At 47.9% G+C, this 25,751-nt stretch overlaps 1 protein-coding gene across 1 annotated transcript in view; it reads right to left on the bottom strand.

The window, feature by feature from the left end:
• The window catches only part of UBE2D2 (ubiquitin conjugating enzyme E2 D2), a 30,260-nt gene extending 6,770 nt beyond the window's left edge, over nt 1-23,490 (bottom strand). The window contains exons 1-5 of the mRNA XM_032196705.1: nt 23,414-23,490; nt 13,847-13,910; nt 9,466-9,497; nt 9,298-9,375; nt 9,104-9,209 (exon numbers count right to left, since the gene is read on the bottom strand). Coding sequence (XP_032052596.1) covers nt 9,104-9,209; nt 9,298-9,375; nt 9,466-9,497; nt 13,847-13,910; nt 23,414-23,437 — 304 coding nt within the window. The 5' untranslated portion in view covers nt 23,438-23,490. The remainder of the gene's footprint in view (nt 1-9,103; nt 9,210-9,297; nt 9,376-9,465; nt 9,498-13,846; nt 13,911-23,413) is intronic.
• Nucleotides 23,491-25,751: the final 2,261 nt, after the last annotated feature.

The following is a 25,751-nucleotide window of genomic DNA, read 5'->3' as shown; positions in this document are numbered from 1 at the left end:
GGTCAGTGTCGCTTGAACATGGCAGTATCTCCAGCTTTTTCTGTGGCCCATTTCTTTGTACTTGTCAGACTCCACTGATAATCCACTGGTCACTGAAGCTTCTTCAGGTGGTAGGATGAGTAAAAAAAGCTAACACCTGTCCCCTCCCTTTAACAGAAGCGGGAGGAAAACCAGTCACAGTTTCCTGGTCAAGTACTCTACCTGCTCCTCCCCTAGGCAGGGCTCACTGGAACAGGCTCCCCATGGCACTGGTCACAGCACAAGAAGCACCTGGACGACACTCTCAGAAATACGGTTTCATTTTCAGGTAGTCTTGTGTAGAGCCAGTAGTTGGACTCCATTCCTTACATGTCCCTTCTAACTTAGGATTTTCTAGGAGGTCTTCTTTTACCAGTCCTTTAATTGCCAAGCACTTTTTTCGAACACGATGGCTCACCCCTCACCAGCAGAGCCCAGCTACAAGCCAGGTCAGCCCACTCTGCCTGCCTTCCCCAGCCACCCTAATGCTCCCCCACTCGACACCCATGGTACTGAGTGGGAGCTCCTCACCCACACCTCACATCAACCTTGCTCTCACACCAGGCCACAAAGGTGGTGTTCAGCTGTTGGTCAGCATGGGAAAACCAGGGTGTTGCTTTGTGACCTTCAGACCTACAGCAATCCCCCCAGGGCTGCACATTAAGGCAGTTTTGTTTGGTAAGACTCAAGTCTGCCTTCAATGGCATTTCCTTTCCTGAAAGCAAAGGGAGAGTTCATCAGTGTCCCAAGTCTAGGAGCTTTAGTTCTCTGCTTATGAACTGTTGGCATGAGTTACTTGCTGGCCATTAAAAACAACATTAATACCCTTTACTAGAGGAGGTTGCCCTTTATTAGGACTCAATCACTACCTAAGTGCTTTCAGTGAGTTCTGGCAATTTACTAACTTCAAAAATAATTCCTGGATTTCATTCTGCAGTAGTTCATTTGTATTATACGAAGTTTCAATCCAGAACTTTAATAAATAGTCTAGATCGTTTAGTTTCAAGTTGCACTGCCATATTCAGCTGTCTTTTGATTAATGAAGACTTAAAAACTATTGTCCATTATGCTTGCCCTGGCTTCTTGCAGCTTCAAGTCTTTGATCTGTATAGCTTCAGCAAGCAGAAGTTTTTTTTTTAACTGGAATTGAAGTGGTTTAATTTTAATAGCCTGCTGAACCCAGCTATTTGTACAAAATCATTCAGAGTTTTCTGAGGTTTTCCATCAGAACATGGCACAAATGCACATGCTTTAGACCAATCAATGTTAAGTGGCCTCTAGACCACCACTAATACCCCTAAAAAAATACCTTTGCACAAAATTTAAGGACCCAAGTGCAAGTGGGAAGAGGAAAATAATCCTTAGCCCTTAGAGCTTCAGCTATGTATATATACAAGTTCTTTGATGCATTACAGTAATTAAGATAACACCACAACAGAATCAGCAGACCTTCTCTGTAGTGCAGCTGAGTATTATTGCAATTAATTTTGTAGTAAAGCCTTGATGTTTATGTAGTCATTTGACTGGTAAACATCAAGATTAGCACAAGACAGTACATGTTCACAAAAACAAGTCTTGTGACAACAGAATTAAGTTGAAGAACTACACAAGATAGTTAAGGGGTTTGGACCCCCTGAATAATACAGGATTTATCATCTCCCACCTATGTACTGCAGACAACAGAAAACAGCTTATCCTTCAGAGGGATTCTTACTGCTATGAACTAGCATGGAGCAAGTACTTCACAACAACTAAATAAGGAAGGGGAAGAACAGAACTAATCAAGGAGAAAGACTGTTAACATAAAATGTTAATGGTCTTAGCTTCCTTATACCTAGAGCATTGATAAAAATTTATTATCTCAAGCCAACTGTTTACTCAACACTCTTTGAGGCCAACTGAGGTCTACCAACATCATGTTGCACAATGCTATTCCAAGTTTCCACTGCAAGACTTCCCCTAAAGTGTATAAAATGCTCCAAAATTCAGGGGTAGTCTCTCAAGGCAGCTTCAATGTGCAGAGAATCCTGTCATTTGCAGCTTGTCAGCAAGCCTAGCTACAGGTTACTGCTGGGAGATTCACCTCATCTTCTCAGGAGGCTTCTGCAGTGGGCTCTTGCATCACCGACAACAGTCTGCATTAAGTACTTTATCTTTCCTGCTCTGCCAAACCTCAGATGGAAATTGCAGGTAGATGCAAATCCCATATGTAAACTCCATGGTTACGGTTCTTCTGCCATGAAGCAGCTCAGTCATTAGTCAGGACAGAATTCATCACGCAGGCTCTCCACAGATCCTTCCAGCACTCGCCAAATGAGCAATATGGAAAACAAAACCACCATCTGCCCACTGGAACACGCTGCTGGCCCACACAACTCTGAGAGACACATTGAGCTCCTACAATACAGAGGTAGACAGACTCCTTTACAAGCCATGGGCCCTCAGCTCCAGCTGGAGGGAGTAGCTACACAGCCAGAAAGATGTCTTTCCCAGAGCCTCAGGAGGAGAGGGAAGGCAGAGGTACCCATTAGTTTATACAAAACTGACTTCTGTTGATGGCATGGATGACTTTTATAATCAAGAGCATCATGCAGTTATGACACACCTCTGCATGGGCACGCAGCAGCTGCTGACAGTGGTTGTCAGGAATCAGAAGCAGCTGTACAACCCTTTACACACATCGTGTTAACGTTCGAGACAATGGCCAGGTCTAAAACAGTAAAGCCACCACCGAAAGCCTCTATTTAAGCCTTGTTAGAGCACAACATGAGACTCTAGAGCCACACCTTCTGGTTTCTCTAGACACAGCACTAGAAAAAGGCTAGTACCAGCTCTGTCCTATCGTTCTGTACTGAGACAGTGATCCTGGTTAATCAGGAAGTGTAGATGCTTTTGATGCAGAAGCCCGAAACCTGACCTGTAAGACACAGGCTTCCCAAAGATCACTGAGAACAGCCGATGATTGTCTTCGCTGTATCAGCACAGAAGTCATCTTCCAAAGTCAGAATTCAAAGCATTCACATTGTGAACAAGCCAGAATAGGTCTCATAACCATTACTTCCAGCTGTTCCCTTAATATAGGGTACTAGCCTCTATACTACTACTACTGAGGCTAAGATCTAGCTGAAATTACAAATAAAACTTGCTACAGAAAGCACATATCCATAGACCATTTATGGAGAAGCAGCAAGTGAGGAGCAATGGAATCTCCAGCTGAATCACAGAAAGGAGATTAAAAAGCAAGTACCGACTCCAAGGTAATGAGCTACCTGAAAGAAGCTTCTTAACTGGTGTTCTGATTCAACAGCTGTTTGGTGCTATTACTGCTCTACAAAGCCAAGTCAATCTGAAGTTATCTAGGAGTAAGATGTTTCTTGGGCACCAACACTGCTTAGATCAGAAACTGAACAGTGACAGCCTTAGCTCTCTCCACCAACACCCGTTAAGATTCACTCCTATGTTAAAAGCAAAGAGCACACAGTTAAATCACTGGATTGAGAACAGACCGGCTGCCTTTTCAAAAGGGAAGTTATTCCTGTAGTCACCTCCTGCACAGGGCACAAGGCCTCAACAGACCAAGCCAGCCTTCTCCCACTAAAGTAAGGTCCATTTCTAAGGAACTAAGTAAGCAAATCTGCACCAAAGTTTGTTAAAGTACGGGGAAAGTGATGACAATTACTTTGTACATCAGGTTGCCAGGACAGCAGGATGATACACAGCCATTTCCCAGTCCTGACTGAAGTCACACAGTTGTCCTAAGCTTGCTGTATAATCAAAAAGCTTGCATAGTGACATGGAGCAGTAAGATAAAAATAGGAAGGTAGCAACTGTTGTACACCATGCCAGTATCACGAGCCCATCCTTGCCTGCTCTGCTCCAGGTGAGTAACAGACACTCTGCCAGTAAGTTCTTGCTACAGAAAGCGATTTGCCATTTGCCATCCTTCTAGAGGACAGCTCGCAGGCTCTGCCAGACTGTTTTGCTTTTTAATCTGGCTCATGTAGGCAAATGCACGTTTTTGAATATGCAACTAAGAAAGTTCATCAGCTCAGGTTTAGTTCAGCCTGTTTCTCTGGGGATTACGAAACCTCTGCCAGCATAAGTTTGAGCTTTGGACACCTACCACAGCTCAGGAATTTGTAACTCCACTTCAGAGGCTTTAATCCAGCTATCCTACTTCTCGTACTAGCTAAGGTTCCTCCCTTCCTAACCACCAACCTGACAGCTAAAAACCTCCGTGTCTAGGTTCGTGCTACTTCGGTCTGTTGGAAGCTTTCTGCTGCTGCTAAGGGATACGTCTGGGGAATCAAGACACTGAAGACTGAGGGGCTTTCTTCCAAGAACACGCACAGGGCACGCGTGCGATGGTTTTAAGGAACATCCAGCTTTTAGCTTTATGCTCTACGCTTCGAGTGGACAGAGCTCACAGGGCTACTGCAGGTATCAAAGCAGAAGCTTGATGTCCATCCTTGCGTACAGCACAGACAGCCAAATAGCATACTATAATGTGAGTGAACAAGCGAAAAAAAAGCTCAGAGAGTGTATTTTGGAAGATATTGAAGTATTTGACTGCTGACAGTGTTTCTAACATCCAGCTTTCTCTGTGCTATCAAGCAGATTACAGAATTCAGCTTTATATTCTTATTTTTCTTTTATTACTTTAGTCTCATTATAGCTGAGAATTTATCAAATTGCCAAGTGCCCTAGAACATGTCACTTCATGTTTTCTCATAGACAGAAACTGAACATGAAGTCTGCTGAGGTTAGAAAATCCTGTTAATACTGAATCAAAAATAGTCCAAGTGGTCAGAAAGCCAACTCCTGCAGGAAGATTTTGCCTATAGAATTGCTACATTTGAGTTTCAGACCCTTCAAAACTTTTGAGTTAAGAGTTTTCTGAAGCTAACATCAGCTCTGACAAACAGTAAGCTTCTACCAGTGAGAACAGTGTCAAACAGCTTCAAGTTGTAGCTTCCGAATGAATGGCTTCTACTTGTGAATGGACAAGATGCATCTGGAAAAGACAAGATGCACCTGGAAAAACAAAAGCAACCCTGCTCAAGTTAAACCCTATTTCTTAACTACACAATCCCATTTTAAACTTTCAGCAATCTTACCCAGCCTCACAGGAAATACACCTTTAAATACAAGCAGTTTAAACTTCTTGCTTCAAAGCAATTTAAATCCCTGGTAAGTCAGTTCAGCAATTTATGGGTTATTGAGAAGAAAAAATAAATTTTGCCTGGTGTATTGCCTGAGGTTGCAGAGACCCTCAAGCAGCCTCCCCCCTCTGGAGGTCATCTGTCTAACCCCTTGCTCAGGGAGGGCCACTCAAAGCTAAGGGGGTCTGACCATGTCCAGATGACTCCTGATCATCTCCACATCTCCGGGCAACCCATGCCAATGCTTGGTCACCCCATCAATAAAAAACAGCTTCCTGATGTTCAGAGTGAGCCTCTTGTGTTTCAGTTTGCGCCCGTTGCCTCCTGTCCTGTCACTGGACACCACAGAGGAAGGCCTAGCTCTTTTCTTCACACCCTCCCTTCACATACACTGGGCAAGATCCCCCGAGCCTCCTCTTCTCCAGGCTGAAGGGTCCTGCTCTCTCAGCCATTCCTCATGGAAGAGATGTTCCAGTCCCTTCATCACCTTCCTGGCCCCTTGTTGGCCTCTCTCCAGTAGCTCCATGTCCCTCTTGTACTGGGGAGCCCAGAACTGGACCCAGCACTCCGGGAATGGCCTCAGCAGTGCTGAGCAGAGGAGAAGGATCACCTCCCTCAACCCGCAGGCAATGCGTGGACTAATGCATCCCAGGACACCATTAGTCTTCTTTGCTGCAAGGGCAACATCTGGGAAGTTGCCAAAGTAAATACAGTAGAATTGCAAGAGAGCTGGAAATGCTAAGAAAAGTTTCCCACACAACCCTAGCTCAGCACATTGTTACAGATCAGCATTACGTGACAAAGTCCTGCTCCCCTGCCAGTCATTTGGGTAAGCATTGTAATAGACAAAAGCCAAAAAAGATGATCAGAAACTTCCCCATTTTGAAACCTGCACTCTGAAGATAAAGTTAATTTAGTTTGCAGGGTAGTTGGGAATTCCCAAAGTCTTAGTAAATCAGTTTTAAAACATCTGTAAGAGCAGCACCACAGAAAACTCACTGCACTGGGCATGGAAGAGTCTGAACAGCACAAGATAAATTCTCAAGTGAGTGAGACAAGTTACTCACTAGACAATCTTCCAATGCACTGAGTACAAGCTCCATGGTGCATTAATTATAAAACCCTTAACACACAGTGGAGAAAAGTAGAATGAGACCTAAGTTAGCCTGACCTTTATTGAAGTACTTCAGTTAAACACTCAACTCTCGCACACTATTTGCCATTTTCAAGAGAAAGTAGTGTTTTTCTCCAAAAATGGCTGATAACAGTTAAAAGCAAGTGAAGACACTTGATTCCACTGCTCCAGACAGCAGGGATTCTTATCACAATTATCACGAAGAACATTTTTAATTTAAGCCTATGCATTCTGCTTAAGCTTTGGCATTAAGGTAGCCACCAAGGTGTATTTAAGATTACATTTTGAGATGCCTCATGTCCTACAATATGTACTCTTCAATGAGCATTTACTCCAACATGACTAACACAAGAAAGTTACTCTATTTCATGAGATGTTCAGTGTTGTCCTCCCTGTCCTTCAGGATCCATTTTCACAGTCTAGGAGTAGAAAATGCTCAAAGGCAGAACGGTAACCACTCAAAGGCTGAATGCAAATCCAAGATGCTAGTTACTTCTACTACCTGTAGAGAAACTTCCTTGCTCATTTTGCAGTCTGAAGTAGAGGTGTGCTGATAGCTAATGCCTGAGCTTTGGCACTGTTTTACTTTGCAGATGTAGGCTCCTAAACCAGATGCTCGGACTGCCCTCTGTAACAGCCTGCCATCCTCCAGAGTGTGAGGAGCCAAGACCCATACCTTTACCAATTACAATATCCTATTCAGGCAGGACTGACACGATTGTCAGCATTTCCACCAGAAAGTGACGTTATAGGTTAAAATGAAGTCACTGCATTTTCCCCTTGCAGGGAACACGAGCAGCAGCACAAAATCTGGGCTACTACATACTAATTGCAGCATCTAGTTCACAAACTGCTGATGATCTACCGGATGCCCCAGAAGGAAGAAGCTGCACCTGACAAGCTATTTCCTAGAACTGCTTCTAATCTTTCCTGAGTTCTGTATCAGTAGAGAAAGCACACCTTCCCTCATGCCCACCATTGTTGCTTTTGAAGGGACAGAAGCTTCATGCTGAATAACTGATGTCTTAAGTCCTGTTATCCACTTAAGTTACCTAACCCAACAGCTTTTCCTACCAGCAAAAGAATTTACTCTGCTACCCAAGAAGTTACCAGAGAGCTACAATAGCCCCAAAGTCTGTAAAAGGCACTCTTCTAGCCTGACCATAAACAAGATTATCCACCCCAGAAAGCAGAAGTTGCCTGTATGGAATTTATTTGTACTTGTTCAAGGCAAGAATGCTTCATCGTGTCAACTCTTGCCCCTTAAGTTATTCTGCCTTCTGACAAGACATCTCTGCTATTTCTGACAGAAGGATTCTTAATTTCTTTGAAGTCCATACATCAGGATTATTTTTGGCCTTCAACTCCTCCATAAAATGACCACCAAGGGAACTCTGATAGGTCTTTTCTCACCAGTTATATCTGTATGCATTTTGTGCTATATGAAGGAGTTTGTGTGTTCATATGAACTCTTTTGCAGTGAGTGACAAGCGTAGTAAACGCACCTAATCTCAGGAAGCATACTCTAGGAGAGGAGATGGTGATAGAAGGGACTAGGTAACACAGGATGGCCACACTGATCCCATGGCTTATTTTAGTTAAGCCACGAGGATGCAGTTTTAAGAGGGTAAGGGAAAGCAGTTCAAGGCAGAGCAGAACAAATGGAGCTGGGGAGAAATTAGAAGCATACTGCAAGTGTATTTAGGTTTCAAAATTAATTCCATGTTATAAACTATTTCATGAGTGATTAAAGCTCTGACAGCCACTAACACGAAGTCCACAGATGCCCTCAACTAGCCTCTAGAACATTGCCCCATCTTTCTGTCATAATTCTAGTATTTTTCCCCAGTATCTCCACACATGCTATTTATCATCCCCATTGCATATGCTCACTTCAGAATCCCTATGACAAAGGCAGATAACAGACCAGGCCACATTACATGCTCTGCAACTGTAGAATTCTAGCATAACCAGCTGTTATGTTTTGATTAAGTCCCTGAATGTTAGTACTTAATGCTAACTTAGTACTTCTAACAGTAGCTAGTACTTGACTAAAAGCATTCATAAGGAAAGCTGTGGCAACCTGGCAGTCATTTGCCCTTTACTGACACCATTCCTTCAGTTTTCAACTCACAGTGAGGACTTTCAGCTTCATGCACTAGCAGATTCACTTCTGGCAAGAGACAAAATACTGTTTTGCCTTTTCATCTCTTTCTACAAATGCAGATGTCTTTAGCTGCACAGAGAAGGTAGGAATTTTCGTGAGTTCAGTAAAAGGCAGACAGTTATGATATGCAAGAGAGGCAACAAGAGTCATCTGTTTGAACTAGAAAACGCCTGGGAACATCACATGTAGTTGGAGATAAGAACTACATGTTTTTGTTAGCCTTTAAAGGCCACAGCTGTTTTCTTATATATCTAACTTGGTTTGCATTTTCAAAGCCTTCCTTTGTCATGTACTACTTTTTTTTTTTTTTTTTTTTTTTTTAAATAGTTCAAGTGTTTAGCCTAAAGTACAATCTCCTGAGGAGAGCTGCAAGACTAAGCACTTAAAGCAGAAAGATTTATCTGATCTACTAGCAAAACTAAACAGTCTCCCTGTGGTCAGAGAAATTGGATGGACAGAGCATCCACTTGTGAAGAAGCTGTTACAAGCTGGACACGGGACCACACGACTGAAGTTGTGACCACAGAAGCAGTTAATAGTAAGAACACAGCACTTTCACATTCTAAATCTAAATAAGTCATTCACTTGAGCAGAGAAATATTAAGTGAGCATTGTAGGTACCTTTTGAAATAGTTAGTGCTGGGGACCACTGTGATCGTAGAATATCAAGACAAATGCTGCCATTACTGTTAATATTTGGATGATAGATTCTTGTTGTAAATGCAACCTGCAGAAGAAGGAAAATTTCAGTGTAGGCTCACAAATGTACATTACACCACATGGTAATGAACAGATGTATGATACAAGCCACTCACCTTAGGTGGTTTGAAGGGATAATCTGTTGGGAAGTGAATTGTCAAGAAAAATACTCCACCTTGATAGGGACTGTCATTCTGTTAATGAAAAAGAATCATTGCAGTTTGAGAAGTTTTTGTAAGACGATTGGTCATAAAAACTACAAACATCAATGCACTCATACTTACTGGTCCCATTATTGTAGCTTGCCAATGGAACACTGAAAAAAGAGAGAGATTTACTTCAGTTTGGAGAAGCTCAGATAATGAGCTACTTACGTCAAGACAAAGCAGTACAGAAAAGCCTATTTTAAAAACAAAACCTTCCAAAAAGCTGCAGGGAAACAAGCCAAAGAGCTGAACAGAGACAGAGTGAAGTACTCAGCACTTCATATACACTTTGTCCGCACTTTGAGATTGTTGTGGAGGCACACAGTTACAATAAATCCTGTTACAATAAAAATCCAGTTATATTCAATGCTTCAGACCCAAATTTGTGCATTCAATTTCATAGTTTCCCAGGAGGTTCTACCATCATCTGACTCAAAGCCTAGTCTCCAACAACTGCAATACCCTTTTTCAGACTGAGCTACAGCAAACGTGCAGAATAAGCCCATCCGTTTCTTCAACAGGATCTTTCCTGCACTGCTTGTTAGTTGAACAAAGGGTAAGCCTAAGCTTTGTATATACCACATGTAAAGAAGTAACCTACGGGCAGCAGTATCTTGATGAATATTCATCTTCCACAGAAACCTGAAAGTTTCATTGCAACAGCAGAAAGCAGTAACAGTCTTACAAGAAGTAGTCTGCTAAATACTTGAGGCTGTAATATGCTAGTATACTTTAGGTTAAACGGAAAAAAAATTGAGTCTCACTCATATGCATCTGTCCAAGAGAACATCTTAATCTGGTAATACAGAAGACTTGTGAAGAACGTCTTTATGCTGCAGAACATAAGGAAACAATCAATGCTGTTAATCTGTACAACAATTTCCTAATATGTGCCTCATGGGTCCTGCTTTCTCCTAAGGCTCTAACGCTAGCCTGTTTGCAACACACCAGCTTAACAGATTTGTACTATGGGAAACTTCCCTCTGCACGGAGATCACTACATCAGATCTTTAAAAGTCAGGAGCTGTACATGAAACTCCAGCTGTTACAAGGCAAGTCTTTTAGGTGCAGAAGCTGAAGCCATCTGTGGCTGTGAACTGAACTTTCAACTGGTGTCAACAGCTTTCATGACTACCTAGGCCAAAACGTAGCTTTGACCCACAGTGACACTTCATGTTCTCCTCTAGCATGAGCAGTTTTTAATTACACGCTGTACAGACAATACCACTGGCTATGATCTCATAGGAAGAACAGAAGGAAGCAGAGCAGAAACAGCCCTGCCAAGCCTGAAGTACAAATGCAGTTGATTCAAGCAGCAGGTTTTGTAACAAAGGGTATTACCACTGGTAACACCAACTAGCATGGAAAGAGATTCAGTGTAGAGTCAGAAGCTCAAGATAATGCCTCATGAGTCCAAATGTGATGTTCACCCATTTTAAAAGGCTCACAGCAAGCCCATATCACCTGTACCTGGACTGGGAGAAACATGTAACAAGAGGACAGAGGGGTGGCAAAAAGCCAGTGAGGAGCAGTACAGCTTATGAAAGAAATCAAGAATTTCACATGCATCTGTAAGCAATGGTTAAGATTCACTACAACCGTACTGCAATACACATGTACATGTAACACTGGATGTTAACCTGAATGCCTCTGCACACTGAAAACATAAGCTGATATAACCAGTCATCTTGAACCCAAGAGAATACAGAAAAAATGCTTTTACACTGACTCCTAGCATTGCTGACTTTCAGTAGCTAAGCACAGGTACGTGTTTGGATGGAAGTAAACTAAACCACTGCAGAGTACTCTGGAAGTATACTAATATTTGGTAATATAATGCCAACCAGATTCCTAGAACAGAAGCTGGATGTGAGGTAAGAGGACAAAAGCTACCTCACCAAGACAAAGAAGACTGTCCCTATAGTTAAGGAGGTAGAAGCAGCTTTTTCTCTTCCAGAGTTTATGATGAGCCACTGACACATGGGGACAGTTTGTATCAGCTGGCCTAGCCATAAACACTGCTTTGAAAGCACAGCACAAGTCTGAACCCTGAGAAACATCACTCTAACAGGGCAACCCAAGGCAGACCTAGAACATGGGGATCACTATCAGAGAAGGCACATGTCCGTTGCTGTCACTGCTTTTCAGTTATGCACATCCAAAGGGTTAGCTCTCAACAGTGAGAGGCCTTCAGAGGTCTATCAGAAAGGCACCATGAAGAGAACTGAGCATTACTGCCAAATACAGAAAGGTTTAAAGAAGCTTTCGATCATAAACATTATGTTACCACCTCCTCCAGACAGTCTGAAGAGCTTTTGATAAACTTTGGAAACAACAAAATGATTATGATGGCACAAATCAAGCTTGGAGGTTTATGGGAAAAAAACCCTCAAACTGGCCCTACATCTCCGTAACTGCCCTTCCAGGCAACTCCAAGTTTCTTTGAAATACCACTTCAACAACAGGAAAGCTATGGAGTAACTCAAAGTTCGATAGTATTGCTAAAAACCCTCAAAACAAAATGCAGTATTCATTCAAGAATGAAAACACTAAAATCAGTGGAGATGTTACTGTTTAGCATTCCTTTTTTTTTTTTTTTTTTTTTAACCTAGTCTTAGACTTCTATATGAATAAAAGTTTCTAGCAGCTAATGTTTCTTTAGAAAGAACACCTAAGCTTAGAGTTCCCAGAACACAGACTGGGGTTCCCTACCTAAATACTCCCTGAGCTTGGATGCTATGCTGAACAGCAGCCATGCAGAGATACTGTGTTGCAGTGGAATGCCACTTGAACACAGTTTCCACTGGGATGCCCACTGAAGTGTTCCTATGTAGCCTTTTGGACATGGCAGAACTGCTACAGGAAAGCAGGAGCACCTTTCCTCATCTCAGGCATTCCATGCATTAAACAATCAGGCATCTAATTCATAATGCAAGTAAGTACCTGAATTCACCCCAGCGCCTACGGTAAAGTTATAAAGCAAAAAGTGAATTTATGGAAGTGTTCCTGTAATCAGACAGCCTATTAATCTTGTCTACCCAAGTTATGACCAAGAGCTTAATGCTGCTATAAAAAAGGAGCTTACCATAAAGTACAGAAGCCCTAGTTAACATAGAGGAGCCTGAGCAACTTGTGAAACCACTTCAGTTTAGAAGCAAAGGCCTCTTACAAAAAAAAAACACTGTGCAGTAGGGGCCAACACTTACGCTACCTCATTCACAGCTATCCGAAGCAGACTGGGGAATATCACTGGGAACTACAAGAGGAGTTTTTATACATAACCTTACCCCAAGTCACATGACAGAGCTTGCCTTCCTCTAGTAAAATCCCACAAGCAAGATAAGAGGAGACCTTCTCACTACGAACAAAAACACAGAGTCGGATTTCAAACACTGACTGTCTTCTGCTTTCACACAGCTCTCTGGGCTTCAAAGAGGACATAAAAAAGATGTCCAGATGACACGCCAAGAGACCAACCTAGCACAGGGAAGATGACCGGCTGACACATGGGCCAAAGAAGTCCTAGACTGTCCCCTCCGGTATGCTATCCCCTATAGGGAACCTGGCAGAGCCAACTGATTCCAGTGAAGGTTTTAAACACAGCAGTACTGTGTGATTTAAGAATGCTCTACCTGTACCTGATGAGACTCTACCTCTCATCTTAAGCCTAAACACCTACATCCAAATCCAGTGGCAAAAACTGTCACTGCAGCAGGGTTTGTACATTCTGGTTCTGCTTATCCAGAAGTCCTGAAGTAGCACACCAGACTGAGCAAAGTCCTGCCTAAAAATGAGGAGCCAAACTTGTTTTTCATTTCTTACACTTTGTTGCACTCTGTAACAGCACAAAACAATTACAGAACAAGCAGCTTTTCCCATCTAACAATACCTCATGATCCAAGCTGTAATTCACCAGTTTTCCTTCCATTCACATTTTACCTTGTTACCTTCAAGGACTGTGTGTTACCCTCTCTAGAAAGGCAGTGGTTACTTTAACTCCCGTGTAAGATACTGTTAACTCCGAACCTGATGTCCCACCATTAGGAGCAGATTCTGCACTTCCACAGGCCCACGTGACTACACCAGATAAAATTTAGGTACCAAACAAGTCCAGATAGCTGTATGAGGCTGCTTGCTGGGTTGGCCAGACGGCAACTGAAGTTCCCCACCTTTTGCAGACAGCATGCAGGGTGAGGATGCCAGCACAGTTACTTTGGAAGGCAAACAGCTTCATGTCTTAAGTACACAGAGCTGCCCAATCCAACAGAAGCCACAGACCTCCAGCGATTCACAAGGCATTACAAAACAGCAACAAATGGGAGATCAGTACACGGAGTAGCCTTCGGTACTCAAACCAAGAACACAGACAAGTTCTCCTTGCTTTAGACAACCTGCTTTAGAAGAAAAAGCAAAAAAAAGGTAGAGACTGCGAGTGTTTGCCAAACAGCAGCATACTTACTGTCATCACCAACCGGCCCTGCTGAACACTGTGCTGGAGGATCACGTGCCAGATCATTCAACTCCTAAAAAACAGGAACAGTTTGTTTCATTTAATTTCAAAAGCAATCATGTTATGGCTAAAACAAGCTGCTAGTAGCACTTTGGCTATCAGTCATGCTCTTCACAGAGTCCTGCTCATGAACATGATGCTCACATCACTGAGTTTTCTGAGACAACAGGAGTGGTAACCTCACTGAACTCAGAGCCAGTGGCCCAGATAGCCAATTTTATTTAAAATAAAATACCTGGCACATGCACCCATCACCTCTCCTAGGTTTCCACACACTCACAGTCACAGCAATGCTTATTAAATCACGTGGCTTATCAGGTTGGCTTTGTCTTCATTGAGAAGAAAGCATAAGAAACCCTAAACATTACCAAGGAATAATGTTTTCCACTGTGTCTAGGTCAGAGACGAGGTGGCTCCAACCCAGTAACTCTCAGTACCAGCCCTATTTTAGGGCTTATACTGTAACAGCTCCCAAGCTGATCCAGCTCTAGTGATCTAGTTTACCTTTTCAAGCCTAAAGTAGCTTTTGCAGCATACAAAACTTGAACAACCTGGTTGTTTCACCTCAAAGTCCACACACCAGCGGATAGGGGTGGTTAAACAATAAAACACGACCTCTGGTAAACAGTTTTAGCCTATGAATGGAAATGAACTTTTTTTTTTTTTTTTTAATGTGCCCGTGTCAGGATTTCTTCAGAGGAAGATTTGACTATCCTGAGTCTCAATCTCTGGCTGTGTGAACAAGTAAAACGCCTCTGTTCTGAACTATACCAAACTTCAGCTTAAAGCCGAATTTCAGCTGAGATCAGAGAGTCCATGCTGCCACCAGTAACTCACACGAGCAAGCTGCTCAGGAAGTAGACATGTAGCAGCAAGTAGAAGTAGAGTAAAACCCTGAAATCAAACTTGCCTGTTTCCACCTCAGTCACTAACTTGATCCCTGGGACTGTGAAAGGGCAGCATGATGGTCCTGAGCCTGCTAGCCAGCACAGAAACAAACTTCAGTGTAAAAAGCTAAAAATAAGCACCAGACAACTATTATGGGAACTAAACCCAGCATTCAGGAAACACTCCCGTGCTATCCCTGGCCTGCTGTGCGCTCAGCTTTTCACCTCACAGCCTGCAGACCAGCAGTCTGCATCACTTCTCCACCGTGCACTCAGGTAGCTATTTACCTGAATCTCTGGACAGACAAAACTCTTAAGGACACTGATCAAGGCAAACCAATTGCAGAAAAAGGACTTAGACTGGCTCTGAGTATCAAACTGATGATGTCCTGGAGTTCCAGCTCCTGTTGCCCCTGAACTTGGAGTCCACCACTAATCAAATCTTTTGCTACAGGAGGAGAAAGTTGCCTTTCACCAAACAAGTGAACCTCTGGGATCTTCCCCTCAGTGTGCGAGCCCCCAGAGGCCTCAGAGCCGAGATGCAAAGCTTCACGCATTACAGCTGCTGTAAAGAACATGAGTTTGGTTTTCTGTGTCTCCCAGGTTACACAAAGCCCAGCTGAAAGCCTCCTGACCTGACACCACAGACAACTGACCTAAGCAAAGGTTGCTCTCTCACCTCATGGCTCCACGTGGACTTGCACAGGAAAAGACACTGAGCTGCTCCACTCCTGAAGGTGCAGAGCATCTCCAAACACCAGCTGCTGAAGGGCTTTCCTCTTCCAAGCTGCCAGTCACACAAGTCAGCTTGGAGCAACCAGTTTTAGTCCGGTGAGGGTTCCCTCCTTGCTTCCTGTGAGCATCAGCAAGGCACTCGTTCCCCATCACCACGCTTCACACCACCCACTGGGCACCTGCCTGAAGTCCGGGGCACTGCAGATGCTGAGCACCACCACAAGCCACAGAACCCCATTCCTCCTACAGAACTGCGTGCAGGACAACGAACTATTGCAGGTAGAAGTGGTCTTAAAAATGCAGTGCCCCTCAGAACAGTGAGCTGTGCTGTGCTCTGCTTCAACATTATTAAGCAGTCACTCTGGGCAGCCAGTTACAGCTTGACACCTCCCTGGGCACATACAGGGCACACACACTCATCAGTCTCATCACTGCTACCAGAGGGAAGTGGCTCTCTGCATGCACAAGTTCAGCAGTACGGGCAGAGGAACTCAGAAGACAGGAATACACCTACACTGCACTGCCTGCAGAGTACAGCCCTCTTCCCAATGCTCTCAACTCTCATCTCCCATAGAAGACAACTCAGTGCTCTACTACTCAGAACTCCAAACACGTCCATCAGAAAACTCCTGATCCTCTCCACACTGGTCTTCATCCTCTTCACTCCCATTTCATGCATAAATACAACGCAACAATACCACGTTTAGAAGAAATACCACTGCAGGAGTGCACGTCTGTCATGCAGGATCAGTCCACCAGTGATTATGTTTCAGAGCCTAGCACACACTTTCCCCTCTGGGGCAGGGGAAAAAGCTGCAGAAGCTGGAGCTTGAGCGTCCACCTGCTGGCTGGTGGAATTCACCAGGCAGCAGTGCTCTGATGCCCACCCCACACCCTACACCAGCAGCACCACCCCAACACAGCGGTGTAACAGCACACCTCACGTGCCATCACTGAAGGAAAGTCTCACAAGTGATGCAGAACACAAAGTTCAGTTAGCAGTAGCCTTCTTTCTCACCAAAATGCCACCTCTTTCACCTCGACCTGCAGTTCCAGGTAGAAGGAATACTTTGGGTTTTGAAGCTGTGTACAGCACCACGCTGGGAACAGGAAGCTCACGGTGACTACTCCTACCGTTTGCATCAGTGATGCAGCTTTCACCTAAAGCAGCACTTCATATTCCACCCTACAAACTCAGACAAGCTTCACAGATCATATAGCCAGATGCCTCTCAACACCGAGGAGGTTAGAACGGTTTGGGTTGGAAGGGACCTTAAAGAAAATCCAGCTCTAAACCCCTTGCCATGAGCAGGGACACCTCCCCCAGCCCAGGCTGCTCAAACCCCATCCAGCCTGGCCTTGAGCACCTCCAGGGATGGGGCATCCACAGCTTCTCTGGGCAGCCTGTGCCAGTGCCTCATCATCCTCAGAGCAAAGAATTTCCTCCTTGGATCTAACCTAAACCCACCCTCCTGTAGTTTAAAACCACCCCTCATGCTGTGGGAGCTGAGGAGAGGTGCAGAGCAGAACAGTCCCCGTCCTCTCCCTGCTGTTGATGCAGCCCAGCACACGGGCAGCTTTCAGGCCTCGAGCACCCACTCCTGACCCACACCCAGCTTTCCACCCAGTGGGATCCCCACACCCGTCCCTGCAGGGCCCCTCTCCGGCCAGCATCCCTCCACCTGCGGCTTGGGCTGCCCCAGTCCAGGAGCAGCACCTCACCCTTGGCCTTGCTGAGCCTCCTGATGTCCGTGTGGGCCTGTCCCTGCCCCCTTTAACACGCCGTTCTCCCCAGCTGCCTGCTCACCAGCCGGCTTCCACTGATCACTAACCCAACATTCAGAGCCAGGTGTAAGAACAGGAGCTGCACCCAGCTGCACTCACACACATACAAGTGGCAGGCGTGCACTGCCGCACCGCCACGCTTCTGCACCCAGCCCTGAGGTTCCTCTGCCTTTCCAAGTTTTTTGGGCTGTTCCTGAGCTGCTGCTAGCACCAGGCCCACTGAAGGCTTTGTTTCTAGGTGTTACCAGAGGAGACTGAGGAACGGCTGGCTTAACTCAGCACAAACAACCCTGGAGCCCACGTAAAACCAACTCTTAACACACGTAGGATCCAGTTGGCCTGGTATCATCTCCAGGCCAAACATTATCATATAGCAGACTCCAAGCTGCAAGGCCTGGTCTGCTTCCCAGTAACCCAGGAAGGCTTTTAGGCAGGGATCAAGCCTGACCTTGACAGCACTGATTTTAAACCTGCATCTGAAGAAAGCTGGAGCTGTTTACCAGCCAACACATTGCCTTGTCCTTAAGCTCACGCAGAAGGTTTTGCTTTGGGAACTTAAAAGCAAGGAATGAGGCAGCCTTTAGATGAAGTTTCAGTGGAGGTTTCCAGCTCCCAGGAGGCTGCCTCACTAAGAGCAAAGCGAGCTCACAGAGCTCGCATCTCCCTTCAGGAGAGGGCCCCGGGAGCCAGGCCCATTGCTGAGGATCCTGCCATTACCGTGATCCATCTTAAAAGTATTAATTGCTTCCTTGGCAAGGGGGAGGAATTGGAGGCATGGTGCAATGCAAAGCAAGGCTCGAGGTAACTTTCCCAAAGGCCAAGTCGTATAAACTACATCTGCGAACCAGGAATCCCAATCAAGCTACAAAACTCACTGACATTCACGCAGCTCATTTTAAGTTCCCCAAAAGCGTAACCCCACGTCGGGGTTCCAGGAATGTATTTTAGAGAAGATGCAGCACGTTTTAGCTGCACTCCCTTGCTGTGCTGCTGAAGAGCAGCAGCTGCCAACAAGGACTCAGGACACACTGGAAAGCAGTGCCACAAGTCCCCCTCAGATCCCCAGAGTCGCTGCTGCCCCCCTCCTGCTGTTAGTCCATCTCCCAGCAGCTGGTGCACTGCATTTCAGCTGCAGCTTGACCAAGGACTCCACAAACAGCACACCAAGTTTTTCAACAAGCTATCAAAACAGAAAACTTTTCAGTTTTGGTCTTCGAGTTTAACCCCACACTGGTTTTAAGTTTTCATTTTAAACTCCAGAGACATTTGCTACAGGCATTCCGATTCACTGCTCCAGACAGCGAGCCCCACACTCCCTGGACCCTCATCCGCTGGGTGCTTGGCCAAAGAGGCTCCGGCCCGAAGACGAGACTGGTTTAAAGGATTTGAAGCTACTGCTGATAAGAGTCTCCAAGAAGAATAACCAACAGAACCAGCGACACCAAGAAGCCATCCAAGGGAGAAGAAAACCACTGTCCCGTGGCAGTTAGTTCCAGAAATTGTAATAAGCCTTAACACGGGGTACAATTCCCCAGATACACTCCAACGCGTTAGAAATGACCACAAGCAGTCAAAGATTAACCAAAGCCCTTATGGCTTGTGCTCCCCGGTCCTTCCCCTTTACTCCAGTTTGAGCTGTTTTCAAAAACTCTCATTTACTCAGAGACCACATCATTAGTTTGATTATAAGCCTTGCTTTCACTTACAGCAGCAAGCTGACAGTAAAATAAGCTTTTAATCTGACTTCAGCGAGATTCTTCACCGGAAGCCCCTGAATCCTTCTGTGACAGGCAGCCCAGGACTGCGCTGTGAAATGGGGATTTATCTAACCAAAAACTAACTTTGAACCACTTTGCCATGAGTTGTTAGCAGCTTTCAATAGAGCACTGCCAAGGAACACATCAGCAGGGCCAGTGACAAATCGATAGCACTCTGCCTTACCTCAAGAGCAGGAGCAGCAGGAGCCCAGCCGCCAGCTACCTGCACAGCTCCTGATGTCTGCAAGTCTCCCCCAAGCCTGCTGCACGCTCCTCAGGCCAGCAGGCCCCCCGTTTGCCTAACACAAAGGTCTAAAAGCCCACACCACGGCACTTCACACAACTCCAGTCGGTGCTCGCCAAGCGGGGCCGCTGTACGAGGCGGCGCTCACGTGCACGCACCAAGGTCACGTCACGGATTCCACAGGTGTTCTCTTCTGTGAGACCGTTGTGATTCCAGAATCTCTGCCAGTCTAAGGCTACTCCCCCCCAGTAACAGAAACATTTTAACCTTCAGAAGGATTCTCATCCTTTCCATTGGACAGAATCTGCTTCTCCAGTGCTTGACACAGCCTAGATCCGTTGACCTTTTTGACTTCTTACAGGACTCAAGCATTGGAAGACAAGCAGTTAACTGAGTGGCATAAGAACAGCCAAATTTAATGGAATACACAGAGTTAGCCACGATAGATGTTACGAACAAGTTCTGGTATAACCATCAGCCACCTTTCATCTTTGTTTTCTAAAGCCTGGGCAGCAAGGAAACCGAAGCAACGTACGGCTTCCTCCTGCTGTGGAAACCAAACACCAAAAAAGCCCAGCTAGCAGCTCAACCAGCGTGTGCCGGACAGATGGGCTGCACTGGCAGATCCATGCACACAGCAAGAAGCTCCAAGAGAAGGAGCAAGGCGTTCACCACGAGCTGCTTTCACTGTTTCTGTAGCACAGAAATAAGGAGCTCTGCTCAACACAGGTAGCGCTAACCCAGCTGTACGCACGCTAACATTGTTTGGTTATCCAGTAAACCTACAGCAACTCCTCCACCAGCGACACTCATTTTGGCAGAAGTTACACTGCAACGTTTTAAGAGTTCCAGCAGCTCCGGGCCGTGGGAAGCCCGCTGTCTCAGGGGCATCACTGCGGAGCAGGGCTGTGCCCCACAGAGCAGCACGGTTTACATGGAGAGCCCCACAGAACAGGCAGGAAGCCACCGCTCCTTACAAGAAAATACCTCAGCGGAGCTCAAGCACAGCTTCTGGTTCCCTCTTCTCCCTCACCGTGAGGTCTATCGAGCAGTTCATATGAGGGAATCCATAAACTACAAAAAAAATAACCTTTTACTTGCCTTCCCCTTCCAAGCAATTCCAAACAGCACCCCACTTCCTCAGGGATAGATCAGTATTTCCCAGATAAGCACCGCAGATGCTGCTATGGCTGAACCCAAAGTGCTTTGGTTCAAGCCTTAAAATCAAAGCCATTCATGCAGCCACCCAGTATCACTCCTACCCTGCCTCTGCATGTCTTCACACTGTATTTCTTCTAAGAGATAACAATGATAAAATTCATCATTGTTATAGATCTAAAAATAGCGATGAAGTTGTTGCAGGCAATTGTTATCCCCAGGCTTCAGGGCCACTCTGGGCAGCGTGGCTGCAAGCAGCCCGACCCGTCCAAAGCTGAAGGGTTCTCCCAAGGCAGGAGTTCAAGTTTCAGATCCACAGGCCAGCATGCACCTAAGTGAAAATTCAGAGCGCTGCTGCCTGCGAGACCGCAGCGAACACCACAATTTGACAGGGGGCTGTCCAAGTGTGAGTTCCTCAGGAGCATCTGCTCCAAAAACAGCACCTGCTTCCTCATGCAGAGGCGCTACGCCAGCTCGAGTCCCCAAACAACCCCAAGAACAGCCCCAGAGCCCCAGCTGGCACTGGCCGTGGGGGTTCTTGCACCACTTCCCAAGGGGGAACAAGCCTGGAGGCAGCTTTTGGTGCTGCCTCCTCCAGCCCAGAGGAGCTCAAGGCGCAGGACACCGCTTCAGGTAACATCGTTCACACCGTGCCAGAGGTTTAGTCCTGGGGTTTCCTGCTCGTTTTTGAAGCTGACGTTATCCAGGGACACAAGAACTTTGGAGAAAACCTCACAGCCCATGGTGGACAATAAACCCAATGAAGCCAAGTCGCCAAGCACAAAAGCCAGCAGCAGGATAAGAGCTGAACACTGATACACCAAGGCTGATAATACCCTCCCCAAAATGCCTAAGCAGCAGCTTCCCCTTCCATTGCTCCTTTGTACTCAAGCCCACTGGGATTATTTCTACTCAACCCACACTCTGCAGCCTTTTGGTCCTGCCACAAGGTACAGCAAAGGTCAGCAGTTTGCTGCTCCCCTGGTCGTCCTGACAGGGATGGTCAGCCCACAGGGAACACCTCCACTTTTCCCAGAGCCCAGAACAAAAGCCAGGTGATACAAACACCCTCCACAGGGTTTAAAACAGCTGAGGTGCAAACCACCAGTGCTTATCACTGACAGAACTGCGGGAGACAGCCCCAGTAACTCCAATTAAAGGATTGCTTTCCCATCTGCACCTGAATTCCCATATAACTTTCAAAGCACCTGGACGGATGGAATGAGGGGCTTTATATCCCTTCGCACGCTTTGCTGGAGATTCTTGCCTACAGCCCTATCAGCCCCACTCTGCTCCACAGCCACCGTCCTTCCTCTGCTGGAGCGCTCAGTACTTTGTTGAGCTCCATACATGCTGCTGCTCCAGCAATCCCTCCACACCACGCCACTTCCCAAGGCTTTGCAGCATCCTGTGCCCTAACGCAGTCCCCATCATGCCTCAGGATTCTTCACCTCTGAGAAGCAGCACGAACAATCAGCCCATGAGTAACCAGTGAGTAACAGTCAAGCCATGAGTTACCCAAGGCCCAACACGTGCAGTTTCTCTTCTGCTAGAAACAGAACTCTGAGAAACCTGAACCAAAGCAAACGTGAAAGAGAAAGTAGCTTTGCCTGCTTTACAAATTATCCTGCAGAAGATGCAGCGTCCCCACAGGAGCCCTGCATTGTGGGTGTCCCCTCCAACCCCAGCCATCACCTTTATTGTCCTAGCATTCACCGGTGTCCCCCAGGCACACGCTGCTGGCAGGCAAATAACCCGCTCCCAAAGAGGGGCGGTCTTCCGGGGTACCTGCATGTCCACAGATGTGCTACCGAAATAACACAGCGTGAAAACTGATCCGAATTAAGCACCAACAAAATCAGTGACTAAATCTTGTGTACAATTGATCCTAAAGGAGAAAACAGCCTGCTTATGTAACACGGTACTGTGTGCTGATCTGGAAGTTTCAGTAACTAAAATTACACTCCGAGGCCTTCTCCTTCAAGGCCTGCCCATTCCACAAGCACATGCAATCCTTCAAACTCTTCAGCTTTCCTCTTCATCCTAGGTTTAAATTGACCAGTACGACCCATGAAGCTTCCCAAGAACTTCAAGACAACCTACGATCAGAACAAAGACATTAAAACGCAGTCCAGGCCTGATGCCACTTATCAGAACAGGCAAGCCGAGCTCCAATAGCAGGTAGCAGCTTCACATCTGGCTCTAAACACGCATTAGATCCAGTCCGTAATTCAGACCAGCAGCCCTGTGGGAGGACCGGCTTCCAGATCCGAACCCTGCGTGCGGGTCCCGAACTCCCAGCTCTGATATTTTTGAGGATGAAGCATGCAGAGGCCCAGCTTTACAAGGCAGTGATGGTGCAGCCTTCGTGAGGCGAGCCCAGGCAGGGGAAGGCTCCTCGGGGCGCTTCCTGACAGCGGCCCCGGTGCCTCACCGCGGAGATCAGCCCGGGCACAACCCCACAGCCCCACACCGAGCTCTGCCCGGCCCCGGGAGCCCCCCCCTTTGCTTCCAGGCCCCGCAGGGCCCCTCCGGCCTCCCCCAGCGGGGCGCTGCCGGTGCCCGGCCTCGGTCGCGGCCCCTTTGGGGGGGGGGGGGGGGGTTGTGGGGGGAGGCCCGGGGCCGGCCCCACGCCCCCTAGCGGCCCCTCCAGGCCCGGCCCGGGCTCCCCGGGGCCACGTTGCCGCGGTGGGGCCGGGCCGAGGAGGAGGAGGCCGGGAGTGAAGGGGGGGGGGGGGTGGGAAGCGGCGGCTCCTCAGAGGGCCCAGCCCCGGGGGTGGGGGGGGAGGCGGTGAGGAAGGGGGGGGTGTGGGGGGGGGCGCAGGCCCCGCTGGGCCTCCCCCGGCCCCGCACGGAGCCGCCCCCGCCCCGCTGCCCCCCGCAGCCCCGGCGGGGCGGCCGGGTTACGTAAAAGGAGGCGGCGGCGAGGACGGCGGCGGCCGGGCCTTACCTTGTGGATTCTCTTCAGCGCCATTGTGTGCGCGAGGCGGCGAGGAGGGGCGCGCGGGCGGGCGGGGAGGGGGCGGCCCGCGGGGACTATTTTCCGAGGGGGAGGGGAGGGGAGGAGGAGGAGGAGGAGGAGGAGGAGCGGAGCGGAGGCGGCGGCAGCAGCGCGGGGCCGGACCGGGAAGGGGAGGAGGGACGGGAGTGGAAAGGAAAAAAAAAAAAAAAAAAAAAAAAAAAAGGGAAAAGGGGGGGGATGAGGGAAGGGGGGAGGCGGCCCCCGTTGCGGGGGGAGGCGGCGGCGGAGGCGGGCAGGGGGCCGCGGGCCTGGCGCGCGCTGCCCGGCGGAGCCTGGAGCCGCAGCGCTACCGCATCCCTCCGCGCGCGCTTTATGCGCTGGCGCCCGCCGGCCTCACGCCCTCACAGCGCCCTCCGCCGCGTATCACTCCGCCGCGCTCGCCTTGTTTCCCCCCCCCCCCCCCCCGCACCCTGCTCTCTGCTCCCCGCTAGCGGGATGCAGGCGCAGGGCGGGGAGCGAGGGGGGATTTAAGGGGGGTTGCGGGGGTGTGGGGAAGGGAATGGTTTGGATAGAGGGGGGAAGGGAGGGCGGCGCGGGGACTATTTGCCGCGCGCCGGGCGCGCAGAACTCTCCAGAAGGGGGAGGGGGAGAGCGCGGAAGGATACGGCGGAGTGGAAAGGGGGGGGGGGGTGAGTGACGCTGAGGTCTCGCGAGAAAGCGCGAGGCGGAGGCGCGGCCCCGGCCGGGCACCGGGAGGGGCGGGGCGTGGGGAAGGGGGCGGGGCCTCGGGGCCGTCAGCCCGCCCGGCAGGCAGCGCGCCCGGCAGTCCGGGGCACGGCGCCCCGGGGGGCGGCAGGGGGGACCTGCAGGCTCTGGGAGAGGCCCTCAGACACCCCCCCCCCCCCCCCCCCCTCCCCTCCCCTCAGTTACCGTTTCCCCCTGAGACCCGCATTTGGTTTCCCCTGAGACCCCGATTTGGTCAGAAATCTGTTGGTTTGGGTGGTGGTTTTTATTTTTATTTATTTTTGTATTATTATTATTATTTTGTTTTTCAACTGTTTTTGTTCAGTTTGCAGCTTTTTGCTCTCTCCCCTCCTTCCTGTCGCCTGTAGGGTCGCCAGACACCCCTCGGCTGTGGAAAAGCAATCGGCAGCTCTGCCACCCCCAGCCCCAGGCTGGGAACCAGCCTCCGCCAGCACGGGGAGCTGCAGCTGCTGGGATGCTAACCCCAAGCTCTCCCTGCCCTAAATTTTCAAAACGCCTTCATCTCACATCCTCTGAGGCCTTCACTTTTCAGAGCTCTGGGTTGAAGCTGGCTCTTCCCAGTATTCTCATAAAAAGTACTGGATTTTGTCCCCAAAGTAGAAAATTAATTTGGGCTTGCAATGCAACAGAAAGGTTGCTATTTTTCCCTTGCCAAGCTTTGAAAAAAAGAAGTCTTCTCTGAGTGGTACAGCACTGTAAAGCACAATCCAGAAAAATCAACAGTTTTGAAAATAATAATAATAAAAAACTGTAAAATACTTTTGTTGTTGTCACTTTAGTACCAGCAGTAGCTATGATTTCTTACCAGACGGATCCGAATTTCTCCAAGAGATAAAAATGAAAGTAGCAGAGTCATTTTCAGAGTTGTTACTCCCCAGGTCACTCCACTTCGATGTGCTGAAAAGCAGATCTCGGTTTCAGTTTCTGAGAGTTGGCCTAAACCTTTACACAGATAGATGTTAACTCGCTGTAGACCGGGCCATGTTTTATCCAGAAAGACATTTTCCTCGGGATTTACAGTTAGATATTTGCCTGATGTGACAACAGACGTTCTTGCTGCCTGTCTCCCTGCTTTCTCCCGAGGTCTGCTTTCCCTTACAGCTCCCTTACCCTACCTGCAGCCTGTCACCCTCACTTCTCCTCCACCACCTGCTCCCACCTTGTTTTTCCACCTCAAGTGCTGCTTTCACAGGAGTCCCGCAGGTTTTGGTCTCTTTCCACCCCTGCTCAAACATAAGGACAGTGGGATCAGCTCACACACACCTGCATTTCCCTGTATCAGGTGCTGCATCTGCTCTGAAAACCCTCGAATGCTCCGTACCCACATCAGCCCCTGCTGCAGACATCACCCACCGGGCTGGCAGGTTGCTGCTGGCCATGCAGCATCCTCCTGCTGCGTTTCAGATGTTTCACCTGCAGCTTTCTGCCTTCTCTCTGCTGCAGGGGAGCTGTCCCTGCAGACCTGCAGGCAGGGTTGGTGGTCTCACTGCGCTGGGGCATCTGCCAGCGCCTCCCAACATTGCCTGCACAGGGTCTGGCACCAAGCAGGCCCCTTGCCACC

This window comes from Aythya fuligula, chromosome 14 (assembly GCF_009819795.1).
Source record: "Aythya fuligula isolate bAytFul2 chromosome 14, bAytFul2.pri, whole genome shotgun sequence".
NCBI lineage: Eukaryota > Metazoa > Chordata > Aves > Anseriformes > Anatidae > Aythya > Aythya fuligula.
This window is presented reverse-complemented; position numbering and strand designations above follow the sequence as displayed.